Consider the following 24,405-nt stretch of genomic DNA (forward strand, 5'->3'; position numbering starts at 1 on the left):
AAAAAAAAAAAAAAAAAGAAACTGACTGCATTTGGGCATTCTTGTGGAACAGCTGGACTGGACAGGTGAAAGAAGACACCAAAAACAACTATCAATAAACTATGCTAGAGCAGGAAGTCACTTTGTCAGCATCAGCAGGGAAGAAGTTCTCCTCCAAGAGGGTAAAGTTCAAGACTGTAAGGACCTTCAAGCCCTGAAACCTATGTAAACTGAAATCAGCAAGTTGTGGACATTTCAGGCAAATATAGATTCAGATTCAACTCTTCGCCCTATGGTCTTATGTGAGTCACTTAATATTTTGGAACCTCAGTTTCCTTGTCTATAACAAGGGGATGAAACAAGGTTCACCAAAAGTCCCTTTAAGGATTAAAGACATTACATATAAAATAATGGGGCAGGGTAAGATACTGAAGATAGAGCTGTACTATACCGTTGACACATCCAGAGCTACTGAAACATTCAGGGCCATTTATTCATGGCTTCCTTAGAACAATGCCTATACATCTCACTCATATGCACAGTGTTATGGGGTTCTGTATGAGTCAGACTGAAGTACCCCCTGCCTCACAAACTTCCGATAGCCATTTCTTACTACCCGAGTTAGAGCCAGGGAACCGCGCCTTACCCCATCCCAATAACCGGCTTGCTGGTCCTACACCTCTTTTCTGACAACAGAGTCACATGTTCCGATGCTTGGTTTCTCTTATTTCCATTTTCCTGCCTACACCCTGGACTAGCGGGGGCAGACTACAGACTGAGAGCCAGATCCCACTTACCTCAAAGCTGAAGAAGTGCTTTTTGTATGTTTTTTTAAAAAGTTATTATAGAAAAAAAGAAAAAATAGTAATAGTCTTCCATGGCCTGCAAATCCTAAAATGTCTACTACTATTTAGCCCCTTTCAGCAAAAAGTTTGCAGGCCCCTATTCGAGATGATGGAATTTGTACTGAATTAGTACTGCATATTTTACAGCTGTGCTACACACACACACACACTTTTTTGCGAGGGATGGGGGAGCTGGTGTTTGAGACTGAACACATATCCTAGAAGCACTGCTCATGCTAGTGCCTCCATGTTCCCAGGTCTTTTCGTTTTCATTTTTATTTTTAGATAAGATCTTGCTGAGTCGTCCAGGTTGGGCTTAGACCTGTGATTCTCAAGCCTCAGCCTTCTGAGTAGCTGGGATTCCAGGTGTGCACCACCATACCCAGTTCAGTATAGAATTTAACTTAAAATAAGATTCTACTGATTTTAAAAAAAAACACCAGAGGACAGCCTTCTCTGGAACTTTCCCTTGAAAGAGCCAGTAAGTGACCAATCCTTTTGGTAGCATGGTCCTGGCAGGATTAGAAGGCAGTAGAAAGGAATCTGAATAGTTTGGCACAAATGCCTTTGTTTTTGTTAGTACTGGGGACTAAGAACTACAGTCTTTACAATGAGCTACACTCCCAGCCTTTTTATTTTGAGACAGGTTTGCCCAGGCTGGGTTTGAACTTGTAATCCTCCTGCCTCAGCTTCCCAGAGTAGTGGGATTAAACTTTCTTATAGAAGAGGCCAAAAGCCAATCAACTCAGGATTCACAAGATGTTAGATCGAGATGGGCTGCACTGTCCTTCTGCATGAGACCTTGACTCATCCTACCCTGGCACTGAGGGGTGGCAGGGATTCCCAGTCGGAACTGAGGAGGGGAGGCAGTAAAACCCAGAGGCTACTGGAGACAGATCCGATTTTGAGCCCTGGCTCTGCAAGTTGCCCTGGACAAACACCTGAATCTTTTTGAGCCTTAATTTCCTAAAACTGATCCCAGTTAAAAAATTAGTTGGGTGAGCCAAGCAACAGATGCAAGACAGACTGGCTCAGTCACCCCCTCATTCAAATCTGTCCCACCAAAGCCACAAGAGCTGGAACTCAAAGGGAAGAAGCAACTCACAGGTCTCGGTACTGGTCAAAGGCATTGTTGGCTTCCACCTCCAGCTTTCTCAGCCGAGCAGACGGCATGGCCCCATCTTCCAAAGGAGGGTCATACTTGTTACTCCACGGTGACCTGGAGGGAGGGAAGAGGGAGAGGAGGTGACAAGAGTCACTACAGGGCCACAAGGCCTATGCGCAGTAAGTACAAGCCCCAGCTGCCTGAAAGTCCAAAGGCAAAGCCCGGATGTTTCAGGCCCTGGCAACCAGGAGGGCTTTTTAGAGTTTTCCAGAGCAAGGGCTCAGAAAGGAGACTGGAGGGTACCCAGCAGCCTCTCTCCCCAGCTGTGTGGTATGACGCTAACAGCAGGGCTGTTGTGAGGGATCAAGGGCAAGGATGCCCCGAGCCAAGGCCACAGCTTGGCATACAGCAAGTTCAACGAACGCTAGTCCTTCCTTTCCCACTTTCTTAGCTTCCTGTGTTCACCACTGTAGTGACCAACTGATGTCCCTCTCTCCTTCCTGGCTTGCTGGCAGCTCCAGAGAAGTGTTCCCAAGAGCTTCTCACACAGGAAGGTCTAAGAAGATACCTGTCAGTTACAGAAGCAGGCAAGAAATGCCAATTATATTAGAAAAGTGGAGTGCCTGATTGCCCCGCACGGACAGAGGACAGCTTTTGCAACACCTAAGGGCTGTGCTCACACGACTCGGAAGTAACAGGAACCAGCCCCCGCACCCAAAGATGTGCTACACTTCCCAATGTGTATTTTGCTGCATCAGGAAAGCACTGAGAACGGGGAAGGGGGTTATAGCAAAAAGGTCTACTCATTAATTCCTGCAGGTGGACGCTCAGGGCAGGGTGTTCAGAGAGAAGAACTGACAAGGTGAAAAGAGAAATGAGAGGAAGACAAGACAGGATAGACTTGGGGGAAGCCTTTATGCTCAGCAGTAGGAACCCCATGATGTCTCCTGGCCAGAAACCCAAGCTGCCCTATCTGCTTCCCTGAGAACCTTGAACCTTTATACCTCTGGAGACTCCAAAGACCCTTTCATTGTGGGACTGATGCTAAGGGGGAAAGGTGATACTGCCAACATCTGAATTCTAAATTCTGTACACAGATGTCTCTTCCTGGTAACTGATGTTCCACACTGCACCTATGTCAGCAGATCATGTCTGTAGGGTAAGCTGCCGTTGGGCAGATGTCCCAGTTTTCTCAGAGCTGGCCCCCCTCAAAGTGTAATGGGGAAAGAGTCACCATGTGTGTGACTCAAGGGTCCCTAAGCAGCAGTAACACGAACCACTACAGCAAGAGCCTTAGAAACCTTTCCTTTCAAGCTGGCTGCTCCCAGCCCCCTGCTCACTAGAACTAGCGGGGACTTTGCAGGGACGGTGTGAAAGCCCTTGCCCCTATCCCTAGCTGCCCAGAACTGGCACTAGCATGGTTACACTGTACACACACACTCCACAAGCTGGCACAGATGTCTCTCCTTTCCTGAGCAAGGGCAGACACGCTGCCTCTCGTCCTGGAACCCGCCTTGTTCACCCCTTGCACACAGCATTGCCGGCCAGGACCTTCTGTGAGGATGGAAATGTTCTGCACCGGCCCTGGCCAGCAAGGCAGCCGAGAGCAATCTGTGGCTTCAGAGTGCTTGAGATATGGCTACTGCGCCTGCGGGGTTACAGTTTAATCTTACTTAATTTGAATGAACTTAAAACTAGATGGCCAGTCCCAGAACTTCAGCTGAGACAGGGCTACGGCTTTTCTGCCTTGCTCTCCACTGGTTTCTCAGCCTCTAAAACAGTGCCTGAAGTTCAAGAGTATGTTCACTGAAAAATAAATTGCTAAAAGAATAAATAAATTCTTCCACTTCCCTTACAAAAGCAGAAGTGACCACTTCCCCACCCCTCCTAGCCATCCAGATGTGAATTCTCACACTATTATAATCCTTTTCTTGCTCTGCCCAAGCCTGCAAGTCTTTGGAAGAGGGCCTATGCTGGCTGCCTCATGCAGCAGGGCAGTTAGCATCTGTGAAAGATGCTGGAGTCATAAGCAAGGGTGGGGAAGACAGCTGGGAAGTTCTGCAGGTGGTCCTCCAGGCCACGAAGACCGAGTAATTTTCTGTTTTTCCTGCTCAAGGCTACACAAGCTCAAAAGAGCAGAACTGAATGGCTGCAGTAGGTTGCACCTATACTCCTAGCTACTCAGGATGCTAAAGATCATCTGAGCCCAGGAGTTTAAGGCCAGCTGGGCAACAAGGCAAGACACTGTCTACCTTGCCAAAAGAGGAAGAAGAAGAAAAAAAAAAGAAAATCACAAGGACTCTCACTGGATCTCAGAGACAAGAGCCCTGTTGAAGGATGCCACTGCCACTGCCGTTGCTACCACCACCAGTGTAAAGGCAACTTCGTTTCTCTGCTGGTGGGGGTGTGTATGTGAACTTAACTCCTGTCTCCCCACATGCTGGCTTTGAGACTTCCCCTCTCAGCACACTCATGGGCCACACACTTCCACAGTGGACCGGCCATTGCTGTTCTGTGGCCTGGAAACACCCAGCCCCCAACTGGCTCTCGTTTAAGGCAACTTGAGGAGACACAAGAGCCCATCTTCTTGCAGGCTGGGGCCCTGGAACTTTCAAGCAGCCTGTAACTCACGTTGCTCCTGGCTCACAGATGACAGCATTTGAAGCCGTTAGGCCTGGAGCTGGGGTAATTGTAGCTGGGGGAAAAAAATCATAACATTACCCAGAATATTCTTAGTGGAAGGGGCATTCAGAACACATTTAAGAGCTTAAATGGAGGCCATTTGAGAAAAGACAGATGGACAGGAACGCTTAGATTTCAAAAGTCAGGCCTTTCATTTTCCCCTGAGAAAGCTTTTTGTTTCAGCTAACAGGTTTCAAACAGCGCTGCTGGCAGCGATCACACCATAAGGATCTTATTTAAGCAAATGATCAAACATAGGATAGAAATGTGTGGGGAAAATCAGAAGACCTTGAAGTTTCATATTGAGAGGGAGAGAGGGGAAAAGACTAGGTCTGCCTTGACACTCATGCTCTTCTACAAGAAGGCTCAGATCCCTAGAGACCTCTGGCACCACTGGAGAGGGGGCAGGGTCTACAGGGTGCCCTGGAGGGTCAGAGGTCTCAGGGGTGCATGGCCTGGGTATAGACTTGATCCCTTCTTTCCACCAGCTCCCCTGGATCGGCTGCCTTACACAGCTGCTTTACTTGGAGCTTTTTAGTGGAAAAAAGAAAAACAATGCTGATATCACCTCTCTCAGGAAGTCTTCTTTGAGCGTGAGCCCCAGGTCTGCCAAGGGCACTTGCTGCGGCCACGTACGACCCTGGGCTGTCAGACCACTTAGCACCTTCACTGCCTTTTCTCTCCAGGAGCATTCCACACACTTCCCAGGAAGGACCTCTCCTGGATACCATACTGTGAACTCGCTCTGCCCTAGAGCTGTATCAAGAGCTCTGTGTGGGGACACCTGTGGTCCATCTCCAGCCCAGCCCTCTCTCCGGAGGTCCAGATTGTGGGTACATGCCCACTTGGCATCCCCTCTTCGGTCTAACAGGGAACTCAAGCTTAACACAGCCCAAAGCAGGTCCTTCCTGCGTCTTTCTCCCTGTCAACAGTTCCAGTTGCCCGGGGCCTTCACTGTCTCTCCCACACTCTGCCCATCTGCACACCAACCAGCATCGCCTCTGCTCCCCATCTCCACTCCAGCCTTGCCCCGAATGCACCATCACATTCTCCACCTAACTTCAGTCTGAAGTCAGGAAGGGAGCATGATCATAAAGCACTGGCCTAGCCTCTTTAAAAGTGAGTATGAATGAAACCATTCAAATAGACAAGGTCTGTGCTGTTTAGCACTACATGTATTACTTCTTTTACTCTTCCCACTAAGCATCAGCCTGGCCTTCCACGCCCTGTGCACCCTCCCTGCCACGCCTCTCAGCATCTTTCTCATCCTCACTGCCTTCTTCACCCTGGCCTTTCACGGCTCAGTGCCAGCAAGCTCATCTCCACCCAGGGCCTTGACATGCAGAAAGCTCTTCTCCCAGACTGTGTGTCACTGCATGTTTTCATCCTGAAGTCACATGCACAGGGGAGCTCTGCCTGTGTACCCATCCTGTCTCTTCTTCTCAATGTCCTCTGTTTTCTCCAGCAACACTTTCACAACTTGTGTTACTTGAGCATGTGCATACTGTGTGTCTGGCTTCCTCACTGGGATGCAGGCTCCATAGAAGAAAGGCTGAGGATAGTGCCCAGTATGCCAAATGAGCTCACACAAAGATGCTACAGTGGTAAGAAGTGACTCGTTGAAGTCCCACTACTACAGGGGCAGTGCTGGTCTGCAGCCCACACTGGCTGACTCCAAGTAATTCCTCCTGCTTCTGCTGTCCAGATGCCCAGTCCCCTGTCCAGTGAGAGCACCAGGCTGAAGCTTCAGGCCTGAGCCCAGGTAGTGTGTCCTCTAATACACCTACATCACACTGATTCTCCACTATTCTCCAAGTGGTGAGCAGTAGACTGCTTAGCTTAGGGAATCCCATTCTTACAAATAACCTCCATCCACCCTTAAAATTCAGCCTTAGATATTATCTCCTTCAAGAAGTCTTCTTCTAGTCAACCCCAAACCCTGGACAGGCTTTGCACTGGCTGCATGATCACATGGCCATCCAGTGATGAATGTATCTCACAGGGCAAGCGCCAATGTCAGCCTGGCTGTTTACAACTCTCACCATGGTGACGGACAGAGAAGGGAGAGGTACGCATCTGACGGAGCTAGAGCAAGCATCCCTTAACCAGACACCCCTGGCCTCAGGACCCTCATCACTGTGTACCCTGCACCTTGTCTTTCGCAGGGCCAGTGCGATTACAATACAGCAGCTGTTTTGGTGACAATGTTCCTCTCCCACAGACTGTAAGATGCATGAAGACCGACCTCCAATGCTTATGGCAGGTGCTCCACAAACACCTGCTGGTTGATGGGATGAATAGCTAGAGCGGGGAAGGGAAGAAGCAAAAGACAGGAAAGAAGAGGACAGAATGACAAATGGAAAGACAGGCCGGTGGGCTGCTGGCCTGTTGAAGTTCAGAGGTCCTTGTGCTGCCAGAAAGGGCAGAATGGCTGACACCACGACCCTCGTGGGGATGAGCTCACCTATACGAGTCCCCATCTCTGTTGTAGTCACACAAAAGGTAATCCTTGCCCACCATCTTGTCTCTGGCAATTTTCAGTGGCTGGTCAACAGAAGACAGGAGATCTTCACACAGACTGGGGACCTGGCAGAAGGAAAGGAACACGTAGAGATAGTGGTTAAAATCACACCTTGAATTCAGGTCAATGAGTGGCTACTGTAGCTATCTTGTGGTCGGTATATTTAACATCTCACCCTTGGTGCCCTGTCAAAATTTACAGGCCTGTTCTTTTCTTTTTCGCATGTGCCTGACACCAACTGTGTCCCTCTATAAAGAAACCTGTTCTTGAATTACAGTGGAGTGTGATTTCCAACACACTCTTCCTTCCAAAACCTGTGTGCGGCTCTAATTACCTGATCACCAGGGTGGTCTAGAAATGCAAGTATGTGTATGCTTGCTATTGGTCTCTGCGGGGTGGGCAAAGGACAAGCTGAAGTCCTGAGAAGAAGATAAACATTTCAAATACACAGGAATCCAAAGAACTCAGAGAAGAATAACCCATCCGTGCTGGAGAACTCCCACAGGCTCCCGTGCTGGGTGGAGTTTCCAACACTTTCCAGGCCCCTGGCCAAGCATTACCAGGCTGGCTCGTACGGTCAGATCAGCCCTATCTGCTGTGGAGGTGGCTTCGTACCGCTTTTCCCCAGCACGGCCCAGCCTGGGCAGTCTCACTGAGGAACAGCCTCATGGTCAGAGGCAGGCAGGACTCGACCTCAGGGCAAATGCTGCTGACGCTGACCAGGGCCCTGCCCATCAACAGGCTGCCTCCTTCCATCTCAAACATCAGTTTCCACCAAAAAATTCCAGGAAGCGATGGCAGCACTTTCAGAAATGGATTCCTTTGGCCTTGAGTCACTTTCACGCTGTATTTTTCATGTGCTGACTTGTTTCATGGTCTGGGTTTATGGGGGCCCCACCATATCGTTTACCAGGCAGGTGGCTGCCAACTGCACCAATAACCCTTTCCAGTAGAAAAGTGAAACTGTGGGGCACAGACAACCAGCAGAGGGCTGACAGCAACAGAGGGTCCTGCGTTCCTCCTGAGGGCCCTCACCAGCATCTGTAGACAGGAACAAAGGGTGCGCCCAGTAGAGACAGTCTGCTTCCGTGGGTGTTTTGGGCACCTGACCCCCCACCCTCACCCCTGTGCTTTAGAACATAGCCTGGAAGGCACCAGGAGGCACGACTGGAGGAGGAAGCCCTGTCTATGGTGCATAGAAACTCTAGCCTTGGTGACATGGCCTGTGTCTTGCACACAGGGCAGCCCCCAAGGAGATGCACACACCACTGAGCCCAGGCATGACCTCCCTATGTACTGGCCCTCCCCCAGCAAACAATAAATGGGGGCTAATTCTCAGCGTTATTCACCACCACTTCCAAGTGCCTGTTGTGGATCATGTAGCGTGCTAGAGGCCCCTTATAGACAGCACACTGTTTACCGGAAAGCCCATGTCTGCTGGAAAGTAGGTACGCGTTGTCTGTTTTACAGACTAGAGGGTTGGGGCCAAAGTCATTAAGTTGCTCAAAGGCCAAATGAAGAGTGGGGACGGAAATCAAAGCCAGGGCTAGGAGACTCCAAAGCCCCTACTCTCAACTCTGACTGTAACTGACTTCTAAAGGGGAACAGCAAAGGCACACACTGGTGCCCTCCTGGTCTCACTGCTGCTCAGTGATGGTCACAGAGCCTCTCGTCAGCAGAGTCCTGCCTGGGTGAGGTGTAAGGCCACAGGCCCAGAGAATTGACCCTGAGTACCACCTATCCTATTGCAGCCCATCTCTAAGGATCTCCACTTATCCTGCTGGGCTGCTTGCTTCATCCATTCTATCTATCTAAGCCCCTAAAATCAGACTTCCTAACTCCACTATCTAAAAGAGAGCTTCTAGTCTAGGGCAAGTCATTTTACTTTTCTACTAAGACCTGACTTCCTCACCTGTAAAGGGGCGCTAATAAAAACCCACTGGGGATAGTTTCAGCGCCCTGCACGGGGAAAGCATGCACCTTAGCACTGGACTTGGTCATCGCCCTGTTCTCCTGCTCTGGATCCCACACCCTCTGCTGTCTGCTACTCTCAGATGGCAACTACCAGCCCTCCTCACACCTCAACTCACCAGCTGCTGCAGGCACTGGACACAAATGGACCCAGTTCTTCCTAACCCAGTTCTGTCCAAGGCCAGCTGTTCCCTTTTCTCTCCAGCCAGCCAAGCTGACAAGAGAATGGGATTTGGTAGATAAGACTCTGATTTCACTCTTACCCAAGAAGTTAATCCATGGATAAAGAATTTCCGTAATTTCTCCCTAGCACTTATACTAACTGAAGCTACTTGTTCATTGGTTGTGGGAGAGAAGGAAGGTGAGAGGTTAAAGAAGGAAGGAGCTGTTGCCACACAAGATCTTCCAAATTCCAAATGGCTTTATCTTTCTTAGGGTGCAAGGGTTAGCTGAGGATCGAATACAGGGCTGCATTCCCTAGTCCTATTTACTTGTTGAGACATGGTCTTACTAAGTCACTAATTTGCTCAGACTGGGCTCCTCCTGCCTCAGTTGACCAGAGTGTTGAGGTTACATCACCATGCCCAGCTCAGCTTTATCTTATTTATTTGTTCTTTTTAGACAGAATCTTGCCATGCAGTTCAGGTTGGCCTCAAGCTCACAGCAATCCTCTTGCCTCAGTCTCCTGAGTGCTGGGATTACAGGAGTATGCCACCACACCTGGTTAGCTTTATCTTTAAATTAACAAATCAATGTAGAACAAGAATCTTCACCAAAAGAGTTTGCTGTCAAGGGCCAAATTTTGATGGATGCCAATGACCAATTCCACTTGGGGCTCCAACTTGCATTTTCAAAAACAAATCCGGATATGGTGGGAAAGCACCAAACAGGGACAGCTGGAATGGTCACTGTAATACTGTGTATGTGTGTGTACTTATGTGTGTTTTTAAACACACATAAGTCTCACTGGGGTCTCACTGGGGTTGCACAGGCTGGCCCCAAACTTCTGGGCTCGAGTGATCTTGCCTCAGCCTCTCGAGTAGCTGGGACCATGTGCACATGCCACTGTGTCCAGCTTAGCTGTGGCTTTTTAAATACACAATGTGGAGAAGCCACAGCAGTGGTAGAAGGATTGAGAACTGAGGGATCTGGGCCCTGGCTTCTGTTCTGTTTATGAACTTGGTGGCACAGTTAGTAAGCCACAGCAGAGACGACCCGCTCTTGAAGATCTGAGCCTGAACTTTTGAAAGCCATAGCCATGCCTGGCCAATCTCTGAAAAACATACATTTAAACTAAATCCCCCAGATTGTGGTAGTCCACGGAGAAAATGCCAGGGAGTTCATGAACTGCATATGATCTACCTACTCCTCTATAAAAACCATCTGGGATGGCACACGACTACTGGTTCTCCACACACACAGGTATAACTTTTGCCTTAAAGGTAAACTCTCAAATTGGGCCACATTTTCACATTCTATTCCATCAGTCTTGTTTCTTTTGATCAAAGATAATATACCACAGAATACTGACACTATCACTGTCACAGGGAAAAAGTGTGCAGTATGTGGTATGCCTGCAGATTGGGCCAGGGTGGCAGCCCAAAGATGCACCTGTCTCACACCTCAGCCATCCCCTACCTGTGCCTACTCATTTTCCCTGCAGGATGGTCTGTGCATATACCTTCCATTTAAAAAGGTCTCTCCATTTAGGAATCGTGCATAAACTACAGGATGGTCAGTGAAATTTGAATTCCAGATACACAATTAAGAATATTTTAGTCTGACTATGCCAAGGGTTACACAGGACATGTGTTTTTATTTGCTAAATGTGGCAATCTATCCTCAGTCCCCACTTAAACCCACCCATCCTTTGGAAGCAGCCCAGACTCCAACTTCTCACTGGGATTCCTGCAGTAACACTGATGTCACTGAATCCTGAACCGGGAGGCTGTTCTAATACTGCTTTTGGCTGTCATTCTGCTCCTTCATGGGTATTTCTCACTTTTCATCATGTGTTGACCCAGAAGCTAACACAGGTCCCCTAGATTGGCACAGGGTCCCATTCACTGTTGAAGGTGCCCAGTCCGTGTTCGAATCCCATGGGAGTGAGTGTTAATCACATACTGTAAGGTCAGAGGAGAAAACCCGAAAAATGAGTTTATCTCTGCAACCTAGTCAATTACTAAACCATTCTTTCCCCTCCAATCCCAGCAAACCTCATGGAACATTAGTTTGCACAGGGACTGAGCTGAGAGGACAGGTCCAAACGAAGTCAGAATTCACTCTGGGGTATGGGGGGTGCTGGCTCTGCTGCCTGAGAAGTGGGGAGGACCTCAGGCAGGGAGTGGTGCCAAAACCAACGGCCAGTGGTTTCTCTCCAAATCGCCCATCTGAATTGCTTCCCAGCCTTTGTATGGAATGTTGAGATAACACCAAAGGTGTTAGGCCAATCCAGGTTGCTGGGGGGCGGAGGTGAGACTTAATTCCCAATGACTTGGAATAATAAGCAACACTTTGCTGGCCAAGACCATGCCTGCTGTCTTCCTGGTGGGGAGATTCAGGGTTCTGCCAATGTCTTCACCGCCACACAGGAACACTGCAATGTCACAGGCAATAGGAACCCTTTAGGCCTGCTCCCCACCCTCAAACCTCCTCCTGGCTCACTAGTACCCAGGGGGCACTGAAAAGATATGGAGTGGGGCATAAGGTGAACTAGGCCTGGGAGAAGGGAAAGGAACAAACAAAACAAAACTAAAAAAATCCTACTAAAATACAGATGCTAAAGGGTGATACTAGGATAGTATTAGCATTGTCTCAGATGATACCTTCATCATGAGGATAGGCTCAGGATGCAGCTTGGCTGTAAAGAACTTGCCTAGCATGCCGGGGGTCAGGACTGTGATTTATACTTGGATGTTCCCTCAAAGCCTCACATGCTCACAGGCAGGGCTTTTGGAAGGAGATCACATTATGGGGCTTACAGCTGACTTGCTGTTAGGAGGTGGGACCTGGGGGCATGGCCAGGGTTTATCTCCCTCCCCAGCTCTTCCCTTCACTCTCTCTGCTTTCTGGATGCCATGAGTTAAGGAGTTGTCCTCTACCCAGACCCTTCTGCCACATCATTCTGCCTTACGGATGGCAGGCTATGGACTGACACATCCACAAACTCTAAGTCGAAATAAACTTTGCTTCCTTTAAGTTATGGATGTTGGGGATCTGGTCTCAGAGATGAAAAAATGACTAAGATTTTGGTACCCAAGAAGTTAGGTCCTTGCTGTGACACTACCTGATCATGTGGTTCAGAAACCTCTCCAAGTGTTTCGCATGAGTTTGGAAAGGTTTGACAATGCTGGCTGAAGAAGCAGCCCTAAAATTCTGTAAGCTGAACTAGAAGGGAGATTCTGGTTGGAGCTCAGAAGACCAGAATGTGGATATAAAGGCAGTCAATAAAGACCTACCTCAGGTTTCAGCTGGGAACTAGGACTTCAGTGGCAGCTGGACTTAAGACCATGTGTTATCCTCTGGCAGAAAATTTTGCTTGTGTCCTGAGACTTTGTGGGAGACTGAGATTAAGGGCAATTGATTAATTTATCTGGCAGAGGAAATTTCAAGGCACCCCAACAGGGGCTGTGGCACAGATACTGCTGGATATTTTCAGACAGGTTTATACCTGTCTTATATATTAAGAGCAAAACCCCATTATAAAAGTTTACAGTTTTTCCAGAAAGAAAGCACCTGCAAAGATGGAGCAGAGGACAACTTGGGTGCTCAAAAGATTAACATTAAAAAGAAGCTAAGCACTTTGGATCAGGAGAATGGGAACAGTGGTGTTAGAAATCAGAAAGGCCCTATGCTTTGCAGGATCAAAACTGCTTTGCTTTGTGAAGAGACCCCCGAACACTGTATCCCAGAACAGGAGCCCAGAGAATTTGCTTCCTGGGATTCAGTTCACAGTGCTCAGCTATCCAGACATAAAGGCCTCTGGAGCCATAGCCCAAAAACGTCTGGCTACTGCTCAATTTGGTGGCACAATTCATCCACATGGTGCTGATTTTATAGGCATGCAGAATGTAAAGGTTGTGGGGTCAGGAAGGCTTCCACTTAGATTTCAAAAGGAGGCCTGGGAGGCCAGGCAGTGTGTGCCCAGGAGCAGGCAGTACATGAAGCTGAAAGCAAAATGAAGGCCCCAGCAGCTGGAAATGCTAGGAACATGGAATATCTGAGGAAAGCTACAAGGAGTAAACAAACCCAGCACAAAAGAGAAGCAATGAAGGCTAGACCTACTGGTAAAGCTGTATGGGCAGGGCTACCAAGTCTTTTGAAGATCACTTCTCATGGCCACAACTCACCCCAGGTACTGGACATGGAGCTACAGTATTTAATGTTTGCCCTGCTGGGTTTCAGTCTTGCTTTGGTTCAATTTCTTTCAATTCCCCAATTTTCTTCTGGAATGAGAATACTAACCTTGCACTTTTGTTGGCAGTGTTTTCCCTTTGATTTGTACAGGGCTTCACAGCTGAGAGCTTGCCTTAAGTCACAGAGGAGACTTCAGACTTGGACTTTTTAGCAATGCTACCGCTATGAACCAAAACTCTAGCAACTCTTAGATTAAATGCATTTTGCATAAACAGACGTGCATGAGTTTTCTGGAGGCCAGTGGTGGAACATTATGGTTTATATCTGGATGACCACCCCCCCAAGTCTGGTGTGCTCCTAGGTGGGGCTTTTGGAAGGTGACTGGATTATGGGGCTTCTAGCTGACTTGCTAATAGGAGGTAGGGTCTAGGGGAAGAGGAAGGTAACTGGGACACAGCCTGGAAAGATTTATCCTCTCCCCAGCTCCTCCCTTTACCCTCTCTACTTTCTGGATGTCATGAGGTCAGCAGCTTTTCTCTGCCCAGACCCTTCTGCCATGCCACCCTGCCATCAAGCTGACCCACTATGGACAGAGGGCTCCTACAAACTATGAGTCAAAATAAACCTTTCTTCAAGTTGTGGCTGTTGGGACTAGGTCTTAGCAACCAGAAGTGACTAAGATGAATTTCCAGAATGAAAAAAAAATTTTTTAAAGGAAAATTGCATTTTACCAGGTGTGGTGGCATACACCTATAATCCTAGCACTCAGGAGGCTGAGGCATGAAGATCACCTTAAGTTAGAGGCCAGTTTGGGTTACATAATGAGTTCAAAGCCACCCTGAACTACATAGCGAAACCTTGTCTCAGAAAGCAACAAAAAACGAAACAAAAAGATTGCTTTTGGCGAGCTGCAATAGCTGAGCAGGGGATTGCTTGAACCTATGGGTTTGAGACCAGGCTAGACAAACATCTGAGACTCCATCTCAAATAATAACTACGAAGATAAAGATGAGTGCCAGGTTCTTTGCTACCAAGTCTACCTGCATCACCTCTTTCAATCCTCAGGACAACTCTACATGTAGATCCCCATTTTGAAAAAAGAGGAAACAGAGAGGGTCTGAAGGAAATGAGCTGCCCAGATACACAGCCACTAGCCAAAGTCTAAAGGGCATGTGAGATACAGTATACCTAGTTTTTTTTTTTAAGTCACATCCTTGCTCTTGCCTAAACTGAATTCTTGTCTACAATCTAACCCAACAGCTGATCACATGAAAGGAGATACAAATCAGAAGTTTCCGGCACAAGTACGGTTTGTGTTTGTGCTGCCATATGGTTCCACTTTGCCTCTTCCTCTTCTCCATTAGTTATTAATGTTGAAAAAAATTGTTTAACCAGAAAAAGAAACTTGAGATGAACCCCTCACAAAAGCCCAAGAGCCAGAACCGTTCGACTGCATGGATAATCTAATCCCCAGCGCCCTCGTCTCTAAGAAGTGCACCCTTGGACCTAGTTGTTTTTTTTTTTTTTAAATGGCCAAATGAACACATTCCATCTTTTGATCTGCCTCTTGGCTGAGAGCCCGCCACCAGAGAGATAAGAATCAAAAACAGACCCTGCTCACTCGGGCGCAAGCTCAGATGAGTAACGCTGGTGAAATCGCTGCTTTGAAGAGTCTTGGCTGGCCCTGCTCTTGCCATGGGAACAGCCCACTCCAGGGATCCACAGCGCCTGGCGGCCAGCAGAGGGCTCTGTTTACAATCCGTCCGCGGCCCCAAACTTACCTTTTTAAAATAAAAAAGTAAACAGAGCGCTTCTAGCAGCACATATGCCAGTGTCGGAAACATAATACAGTGTGAAATCAAACACAGGTTCAAATCCTGGTCTGCCCTTATCTGGCCAACGGTGCCCCTTCTAAATCCAGGGACCAGGGTCCTAATGCCTGCACCAAAGAAGATTTCACTCTAATCACGAAATAATGAAGGCCTGCAGCAGGAACTATGCAAGGGGCCAAGACTGCGGAACACAGGCAGCCACTGTAACTGCCATGGTCCAGCCACAGAAAGGGACCAGAGAGAGAGAGGCCTGTGTTTAGAAGTCCTAGTGGGGCAGGGAGTGAAACAAACCTGAGGATACTCACTGAGGACCACGTGTAGGTGAATCAGTGGTCCGGGAGGTGGCACGGGATGAGCGGCAACTGATGGGGAAGAAAGGAGGAGCACCCCAAGTGGAAAGGAAGCCCAGCACAGGGCCTCCGAGGTCAGTGTGGGCTGCTCCATGTGCGAGGGAACCCCAGGCTTGCTGCTTTTAAAGTTGTAATTTATTCATAATAGGCAACATATTCACATGGGTAAACTAAAAAAGGAGGAACTTATGCAGAAAAGATTCACCTGGCCCCGCAGCACCCAATGTCATTATCAATGTGAAGACACAAGCCCTCTCGCAAATTCCCCAAGGGTGTTCTGTCACGAGGACCTGAGTCTGCCAGCACAGCTTCTGTGAGCCTATCTTGGCAGTCTGGACCAGTTTTCCTGAAGGTCTCTGTCCACTGAACAAGAAGGCACCTATGGGCAGAGGCCTCACCCTCTTCACCCCACCCGTGTCCCACTCTGGGGAAAACTCATTTGGGGTTGGGAAGCAGCCAATGCTCCAAGCCACTCAGGGAACAAGGTCCCTGAGTGAGCAGAGGGAGTCCCTGGCATCAGAACATGGCGCTCCAAGACAAGGACATGCGAGCTGAGGAGCTCAGCACCCACTCTGGCTGGACTGATGGTACCCAGCTCTCATGGCTGTGGGCCACTAGAAAGGTCAAACACCTCATTTCCTAACCTCTGAGCCAGCTTTTCCGAAGTGCACGCTTACTTAGACCCCTGGCTGCTTCACAGGGCAGGGGAGGAAATGAAAGTGAATTGAATTGGGGAGGGGGCGTTGTGCATGGGACCTTAGGGACCAAAGCCTCCTTCTGGGGTTCTGGCCAGAACAGACAGTGGCGGCCTGGGAAGAAACAGGCCGCTGGACTCCCAAGGGCTGCACCCCAGCACCACATAGGAAGGGATGCCACCCCAGACCCTTCAGACCCAGCTTCTCCTCCTCCTAAGCAATCACTGGGCTCTCAGTACTGAGTCCATTTTTAGTTCATTTAAAAATTTTTATTAATACTCATTTGCAGTACATACTGATTACATTCACCATGGGCAGCTGGTATAGCTGTACTCTTTAAATGTGAATACAGGCTGGAATCTTTATCTGAAGATCATAACCTGAAGACATGCCATTAGTCAGCACATTGCTAAATGTACACAGGAAGTGTTAAGAAGCAATGTCCTGACATCAGAGACATGGGCGTGTGAGTGAACCTGGCAGAGCGGCCTTGCTCCCGTGGACGCAGTGCAGGCCGGGATTCTGGTGACCCAGAGCCCAGCACAGATGATGCTGGCTAACATGGGGAAATCTTTTTTGACCAACAAATGTTTCTTCTACGTAGAAATGAGTTTTGCATAAGCAGTTAATAGCAAAGAGCCTTCTCAAGAAACAGTAGGTCCCCTCTCTGGGTTTCTTTTCTTCAGCAGGTGCCCCTAAACCATGCCTGAGATAAATAATACGCAAAGGCGGAACTCCACGGCTTGGTTTCAGCCATTCAGACTCAAGACTCAAAAGCTTCACCTTTTGGAGGTTCAAAGCGGAGAGTAAGAGGCCAGACTGTTTTCTAAAGGAAGGGTCACGAAGGGACAGAACAAAGAGAACACAAATTGAAAGGAGAAATTAAAATCACTATATTTGAGTCACCCACAGGCACACACAAGGCTCCTGTTGTCCACATGTAACCCTAAGCTTCCCTAAGGGGGTGAACCAGCCACTTGCAGCCTAATTAAATTAACTATTTCCTGGCCAGGACTCCATCTCATTACCTCCCTATGCGAGGAGAGAAGCCAGGGCCTCTGTAACTGCCCATTCTCTTCTGCTGGCAGTACTGGAGGTTGAGCCCAAGGGTGCTCTACCAGTGAGCTACACCTCAGCCCTTATTCTATGGTCTTGCTGAGCTCTCTAGGCTGGGCCCTCAACCTCCCACGAAGCCAGCCTGCCTGCACCTCCTGACTAAGGAGGAGCATCTGAGGACAGGGCACAATATACAAGCATCTCCCAGTCACCAAAGAGGTGTAGAAGTCATCTTGGACTTAGTGCTGAGGACTGCTAGTGACTCTCAGCGGCAGGGGGGCTCCCACGACTCGGCCCCTCAACCACGTGGACAGCCTATCCAGAACATTTGGTGTCCACACCCCACTCCACCCCCTGCCCAGGAATGGCCCTCCAAGACTGACTGGCCACCCTGCCTCTTGCACAATTCTTCTTGAAGGTTTCCATGCAGAGGGCCTGCCCGGCTTGCTGCACTGGCTGTGATACCAGGCTCTCTTCTCAGGGCAGGATGCAGTGGCTGGATCACCTCATGTCTGGTGCGGTGCTGGCGTACTTCCTAAGGTAAGTGGTGTTGAGCTGAGTAACTAATTCATTTGTGGTGTGTGTGTGTGTGTGTGTGTGTGTGTGTGTGTGTGTGTGTGTGTGTGTATGTGTTTTACTGGGGCCTGAATGAACCCAGGGCCTTCCCCAGCTAAACTGCTACACTGTCTGGCCTGGGCTTGAACTTGAGATAATCCTGCCTCAGCCTGCCATAGCACTGCAATTATAGACACCAGCTGAGTTCTGACCTCTGGAAGTCCACATCCACCTTCATGGGAAGTAAGCGCCTAGAAAATTTCTTGGTGCCTCTCCAGGAGACAGGACTGTTGGAGAGAGACCAACCAATGACTCCTGCATGGCCACCAGTCCTCAAAGTCGGATGGAGAAACTTAAACTCTTGCACCCAAGGGGTATGGACAGGCCCTGCCCCTCATGCCCTCATACCACAGCAGGCTCCTCCTAGGACCCAGCCTGATGATGCCCCTGGAGGAATATTAGATGGCCCAGCAGGAGGAAGGCCAGCGTGCACAAGTAGCTGCAATGTTCCTCCTGGCGTCCCTCCGTCCTCTTGAGTTCGTGGCACTGTTGCACCAGTTGTGCACTTCTGAATTGCCCCCCATCTTTTTGGGGAAAGACCAGGCCAAAACACATGAACTCAGCTCATGTATGAGGCGGTCTTTCTCCAGAGACAGGGCAATTTCACAGAAGAGCCTCTCCACCCTCCACGAATGGCACTGTGGAAGCCATGACCAGAACAGCAGCGGAGACTGTGCAGCAGGTCCCAGGCTCTGCGAGGCGTGTGACACACTTTCTCATTTCATCGTCACAGCAGCCCTGGAGGATGCGGAAGTATCAAATCCCAAATTATTATTTACAAATGAAGCAAATGAAGCACAGAGAGGCTAAGTAACTTGGCTAAGTTCACAGTTAGGAGGCAGCAGAGCCAGAATTCAGAGAAAGCCAGAGAATCCTCCCAATGCCAGAGTCCCCCGCCATAGGCTGCTGTGGCTCCCAGCCTCCTGCCTGGCAAGTCACGTGAGGGCAAAAGCGTTCCGGCTCAGTCACCAACTGCATGGTGACAGGGAAGATTCGGCACAATGAGGTCAGTGTGAACCAAACCCCTTGTAAAACCTCCTGAGGCGAAGCAGTGAGGCTTCCCTGCTGGGCAGGCTGTGGAAGCCAGTCTGTTTCCTCACCACTGGGGAGCAAGGGAAAGATCCGGCCTTATAAATATGTGTGTGTCAAGTGTCCACCCCTAAAGTTCAAGTTTAGGATGAAAGCTATGAATGGGATATCATGGAAAAACATAAAACTTCTAGCAGAGACATCTTTGAAGAGGGCACATGCCACCTGCAGGAGAAGGCACATGCCACCTGCAGGAGAAGGCACAAGGGAACAGCAGGAGTTGGCCTGGTGGCACATGCCATTACTCCCACCCAGCACTCTTGGAGGCTGAGATGGGAGGGTTACAAATTTAAACTCAGTCTGGACACTAGTAAGACACTGTCTCAAAATAAAAAATGGTACTGGGGATTTAGCTCCAGTGCAATGGTCTCGGGTTCAATACCCAGTACATTATTACCCTACCCTGCCCCACCTTTAAAAAAGAGGGAAAAGCTTAGCACAGGGAGGCATGACTATTCCTTACACTCATTTGGGGGGGGGGACTCTGGGGACAGACTCACATGTGACAGTCATTCCTGTGTTAACACTGGAGATGAACCCCAGAAATCTTGTGAGGTCTGCTCGGCATTAACAGGACGCTGGAAGATGCATTAACAGGACGCTGTGACATCATGGAATCACAAAGCCAGGCCAACAGGGACAGCTGGCAAGGCAGGTGGTTCTTCTGATTCTGAAAACGCGTAAGACACCTTGAGGTCCAAGAGGATTTGCCCAGACTCCAGGTATAAGGGAGAAGATGACTTCCGGAGTCAATGCTGACTGCAGCCATGTCCTCCCCACTGAGACTCTCTAGCCCTGGCAGGTAGATGACTTTGACAGGCGGCTGCAGAGGATCACGAGCCCAGAGCCACAGAGGCACCGAGTTGGGCGTCAGAATCCTGGTTCCTTCCACCACGTATTCTCCCAACTCTCTCAAGACCAGGGGCTTCTAAACAGCCCCAGCAGTCTACCAGATTCCAGGAAGACTCTTGATTCCCTTTGAGGGGAATCGCTGGTGTGTTTATGGGTGTCTGCAGGGCGCTGGTGAGGGGTAGGAGGCTGGTGCTGAGGTATACTTAGAACAAGTCAGCTGGCTTTTTCCCCCTCCATAAAGCTTCCTGCTGGCCACAGCATTCCACACTGGATTCCTTCTGCTGGATGAGTGTCTCACTGGGTCTTGCTGTAATTTTACTGAGTCATCCAGAGAAATGACCACACATGGACAAATAAAAACCTGTAATTCTTCCTACGGCGGATATGATCAGCTCCACTCAGGAGCAACTGATGTGTCTCTCTCTTGGCTGGGTCTCCCAGCATCAAGGACTTCTCTGTTTCTTCTCTTTGGCTCATTAGGGAGTAAAAAAATTTGTGGCTTGAGATAAAATTCACCTGAATTTATTAGGGACTGAGAACACAGTCAAGGTTCCCACCCTTAAGGAACTCCAAGTTTAAGAGGAAAGAGGGGCACAAATGAGCAACATGGCAGGCAATCTCGGGACGGAGAACACCCTGGATGAAAGGGAGGTGAAGAGGGGACAGCTTGCTGAGTTGCTTTAGAGGGAAAGGTGGGCGGGGGGCAGAGTTGTCTTAGGAGCTCACACCCGAGCTCGAAGATGTGAAAATCCACGGGACAGTACACTTTGAAGGGATGAGCTCCATGAAGCTGTTATTTAAAAAAGAGACAAGATAATCCAAGCAGGGAACAGCTTGGATCCAAGACAGCACACATACATCCAGGGCACTGTTAAGTTCAAGGCAAATGCAGGTGAGAGCTGTCATGTGACCCAGTTTAAGTTAATGGAAGTGGCCACAGCAGTGTCACCTTCCTCTTCCTTCTTGGTTTTAGCTATTTGACTACCCTCACAATCAGAGATTCTCCTGGGCTGAATAAATCAGTGTTGACGCGAGGCAGGGCCTGACCACTTGAGCTACCATCTCTGTCTCTGGTTTACTCAAGTTCTAGAACCGTGTTTGAAAAAAAAGCTCCACCAAAAGCCTAAGAAGTGGATTTCAGTTTTAGGAGCCTACAAAGTTTCACGGTCAACATTTAAGTCAGTTTCCTTGGTTATCTCTACCATCACCCAGGACATAGCTTAAGAGTGAATCAAAAGTTTATGACACTCTTCTAATATAAAAGCTATAATGAACAAGGCCCTCTGAGGTACAAACTGACCAAGGGCCAGCCTGGCCCTTGGCTCACAGTGAAGGAAAGCAGACACAGGCAGCACGAGCGGATTATTTGCACTATGGGAAGACGGGGAAGGCCTGGGACAGCATGTACTTCTCTGAACTCCATTAAAAGCTGAGGGAAGCTTCCACAGAATCCAAATTTCCTCCTCTTCTCTTCCCCAGGAAAAGATCTCCTCACTATCCCCTGCCCCATTTCCCCTTGCCAATCCTGCTTTTTTTTTTTTTTCCATCCTGCTTTCTAAAGAGAGGCTGTTTCCATTACTGAAAATGGTACAGGTCTTTACGGATCTCAGGTAAAGACCTATTCACGCAGCTGACACCCAGTCACTAGCAGCTCGCACATCACTCTTCAAAGGACTGAGATGGGTGCATCAGAAACCTTGGGCCCCTGTCAGACAGCCCAACTCCGAACTCCTCGGGACATGCAGGCTCCCAGGGCTCTGTGGCCGACACTCCTGCCCCAGTTCCCACCACATTCTTCTCAAGCACTATTAACCTGTTTGAAAAAGCAGAGTATCCAAGGGGTAGCCCAGTGCCTGCCAGCAGAGAGACCATGTCTTGCTAACAGCTCGTGGAGAGGAGACGCTCCCGGCTCTGGTCCTCAGGAAGTGGAAGCTCTCTTTACTTCACTCATGTCTCACATTTTTCATCAACCAGACGGCAGAATCCTACTGAAAGGGACGTTTGTCAGCCTCTCTTCAACAGAAGCTCTCCAAACACTGTCTTCTGGTTTTCCAATGGCAATGGCTTTGCAAAAAGCTCCTGAGCTGAAGGAACTAGACTGACCTTGTACTCCATGACAGCAAGGCCACAGGCAGGGGTTTGTGCATTTCAGGTGAAAATAAAAAAGCCTCCCAGCTCCGGGTGACAAGAACCAAGTATCTTCTTCAGCTTTGGACAGCACAGCCTCCTACTCCTTATCCTGATCCTTCTGTTTCAGATTCCTTCCTCATGCACTCTCTGAGCTTACAGTATGGCTGCCCATGAAGGGACACACAGAAGAGCTCACCTTTTTTGCTCATTTTCCCCAGGAGGACCCCGAATGATCCTCTGGCTCTTCAAGTGTCAGGTATGACGGCAGGGACACTGAGAACACTCCTTGCCACTTTCCAATATGTGGCCAGGTTTTAAAAAAGAAGAAAACCAGTATTTTCAAACTGATTCCAGAACTTAAATTTTTTGTACATAAGCAGAATAAAAACCCAAAAGTAGGGTGGGGAAGAAAACTTTGCCCCAAACAAAAGTAGGGGCTTCTGAGACTTGCTGAGTGGCAAACATTTTGGAAGGAAGGAATTTTAAACACAAACACAGAAGGGCACAGACTGGAGGCAGAAGAGCTGTGCACACAGCTGGGAAGCCCTTTAATTGGGGAAAGATTTGCGAGGCAAGCAGAGCTTCGGCAAATCTTCGGAACGGAAAGGATGTGGAAACCAACAGCACAGTCAACAAGCTGGATTCTGCTAAGGCACCCGCGGCAGGATGGCAGCCTAGGCCTGTACCCCTTGCCACCATCGCAGCAGTCCCAGGTGATGCCTTCAAAGCAGCACGAAGGCCGGGCCTCAGCGGAGGAGACTCGCCTAGCATGTGCAAGGCCCGAGGTTCAATCCCCAGTACTGCAACACAACAGAGTTATGTAAAAGCAGCACAAGGGGACCCCTGGCCTGGATGCACCCTTGGGCACTTCCAGGGCACACAGGGAAGTTCTGCCAGTGTTTTAAGGTAGACACAAAATTCAGGGAAAACCAACCAGCCCCTTGCACCTAGGTGCTGAGCTTTATTTGCATGTATGTATTACAGAGAATCTTCACAATTGTTTCCAGCAGTGCTTCAAAATCTTGCGTGTGGGCAGGTGATCGCAGTGGCACAGGAAAGGGATATATCATCCTCCTGTTCCAAACAGGGGGACATTTGCTTATTTGACTCCCAGCTGGCAGGAGAAGTGGTTTTGTGTAAGTGGCTGATTCCCTTATGATTCTTTTCTTTCTGGGATGTCACAGAGTTTAATGAAATTTGCAGTGCATTTTCTTTACACAGGTACTCTAACTCTATTTTTGAGGCTATCCGCCACCCTACCTGCTGCCGCAGTTACCAGAAGCATTACCAAATCTTATAAGGCCAACAAGATAAAGAACAAAGGTCTGATCTCTCTATCCCTTTCAGCCCAAACCTAGGAAGTTGAGGAAAGAGGGCTACTTGGGTTTAGTTTCCTTGGGAGCAGCCCACGCAGAGCTGGGAAGAGGACCACAGACCCTGAGGGAGCACCTGTAGGCCAGCCAGAAAGGCCTTGGTCCTGGGAGGTCAAGGATGATGGCGGGGTGCACCTGCAGGGTGGAAAAGCACTTGGTCTCAGCAAGTCTCCAGTAGGGATGGAGGTGGGCTTTCCCAGAGGCAGGCACTGGGTAAGGGGCTCACAAGTTCCCATTCAGTTATAATCTACAGATAACAAAACTACAGAGAGCCAGTGTCTGTCCCTGGGAAGTCTGATCTCAGCAGGAGTGAGTGCCCACCAGCTGCTGCTGGTCAGGAAAGCATTTTGTTGAATCAAGGCCTAAAGCTTACTAGACTCTGAGTTTTTCTCCACCAGGATTCTGGTACGTGTCCACCTGGGTGTCTCTCTCTCCTGTGAGGACAACCTCTTTAAAGACACGCACATTACCAGGTGCTCCAACCCTCGTGTTTCAGCCCAGACAGGGTCTAGCACTCAGCAGGGACTTGAGCAGGGGTCGCCGAGCATCATGTGTGCGACACGGGATATAAGGTGGACAAAACACTCATCCCCTTCCTTCAGCAAGTTTAGGGTGCAATCAATGGATTCCAACAAGCAGTACAGATTGAGTGGCATGGCTGGGGGAGAGGCAGGAGGGGGATTTGGGGCCCACGAGAGGTGCAAAAGATGACAGGCTGGTGTGGCCATGTGTCCTGGTCAAGGGGACAGCATGTACAAAGGTCCAATCACTCTGGGCACAGGCTGTGGGGCTTTCCAGGGGCAAGGGAGAGGGTGACAGGGCCACTTTGACGGCTCCTAATCCCAGGTGCGTTCTCTGGATTTGACCCTGATGACATGACAGTTTGGGGTCTCAATGGGACAGACAGGATCAGAAGCATACTTCTGAGACTTTACTCTGGTTGCAGACTTGGCT

The 24,405-nt window shown here is 49.1% G+C and overlaps 1 protein-coding gene across 2 annotated transcripts in view; it reads right to left on the reverse strand.

The window, feature by feature from the left end:
- Capzb (capping protein (actin filament) muscle Z-line, beta) overlaps positions 1 to 24,405 on the reverse strand; it is a 134,061-nt gene that overhangs the window by 33,950 nt on the left and 75,706 nt on the right. For both annotated transcript variants that reach the window (XM_005394658.2, XM_005394657.2), the window contains exons 3-4: positions 7,076 to 7,197; positions 1,930 to 2,043 (exon numbers count right to left, since the gene is read on the reverse strand). In XM_005394658.2, the coding sequence (XP_005394715.1) occupies positions 1,930 to 2,043; positions 7,076 to 7,197 (236 nt within the window). The remainder of the gene's footprint in view (positions 1 to 1,929; positions 2,044 to 7,075; positions 7,198 to 24,405) is intronic.

This window comes from Chinchilla lanigera, unplaced genomic scaffold, assembly GCF_000276665.1.
Source record: "Chinchilla lanigera isolate Chin_1 unplaced genomic scaffold, ChiLan1.0 scaffold00051, whole genome shotgun sequence".
Taxonomy (NCBI): Eukaryota; Metazoa; Chordata; class Mammalia; order Rodentia; family Chinchillidae; genus Chinchilla; species Chinchilla lanigera.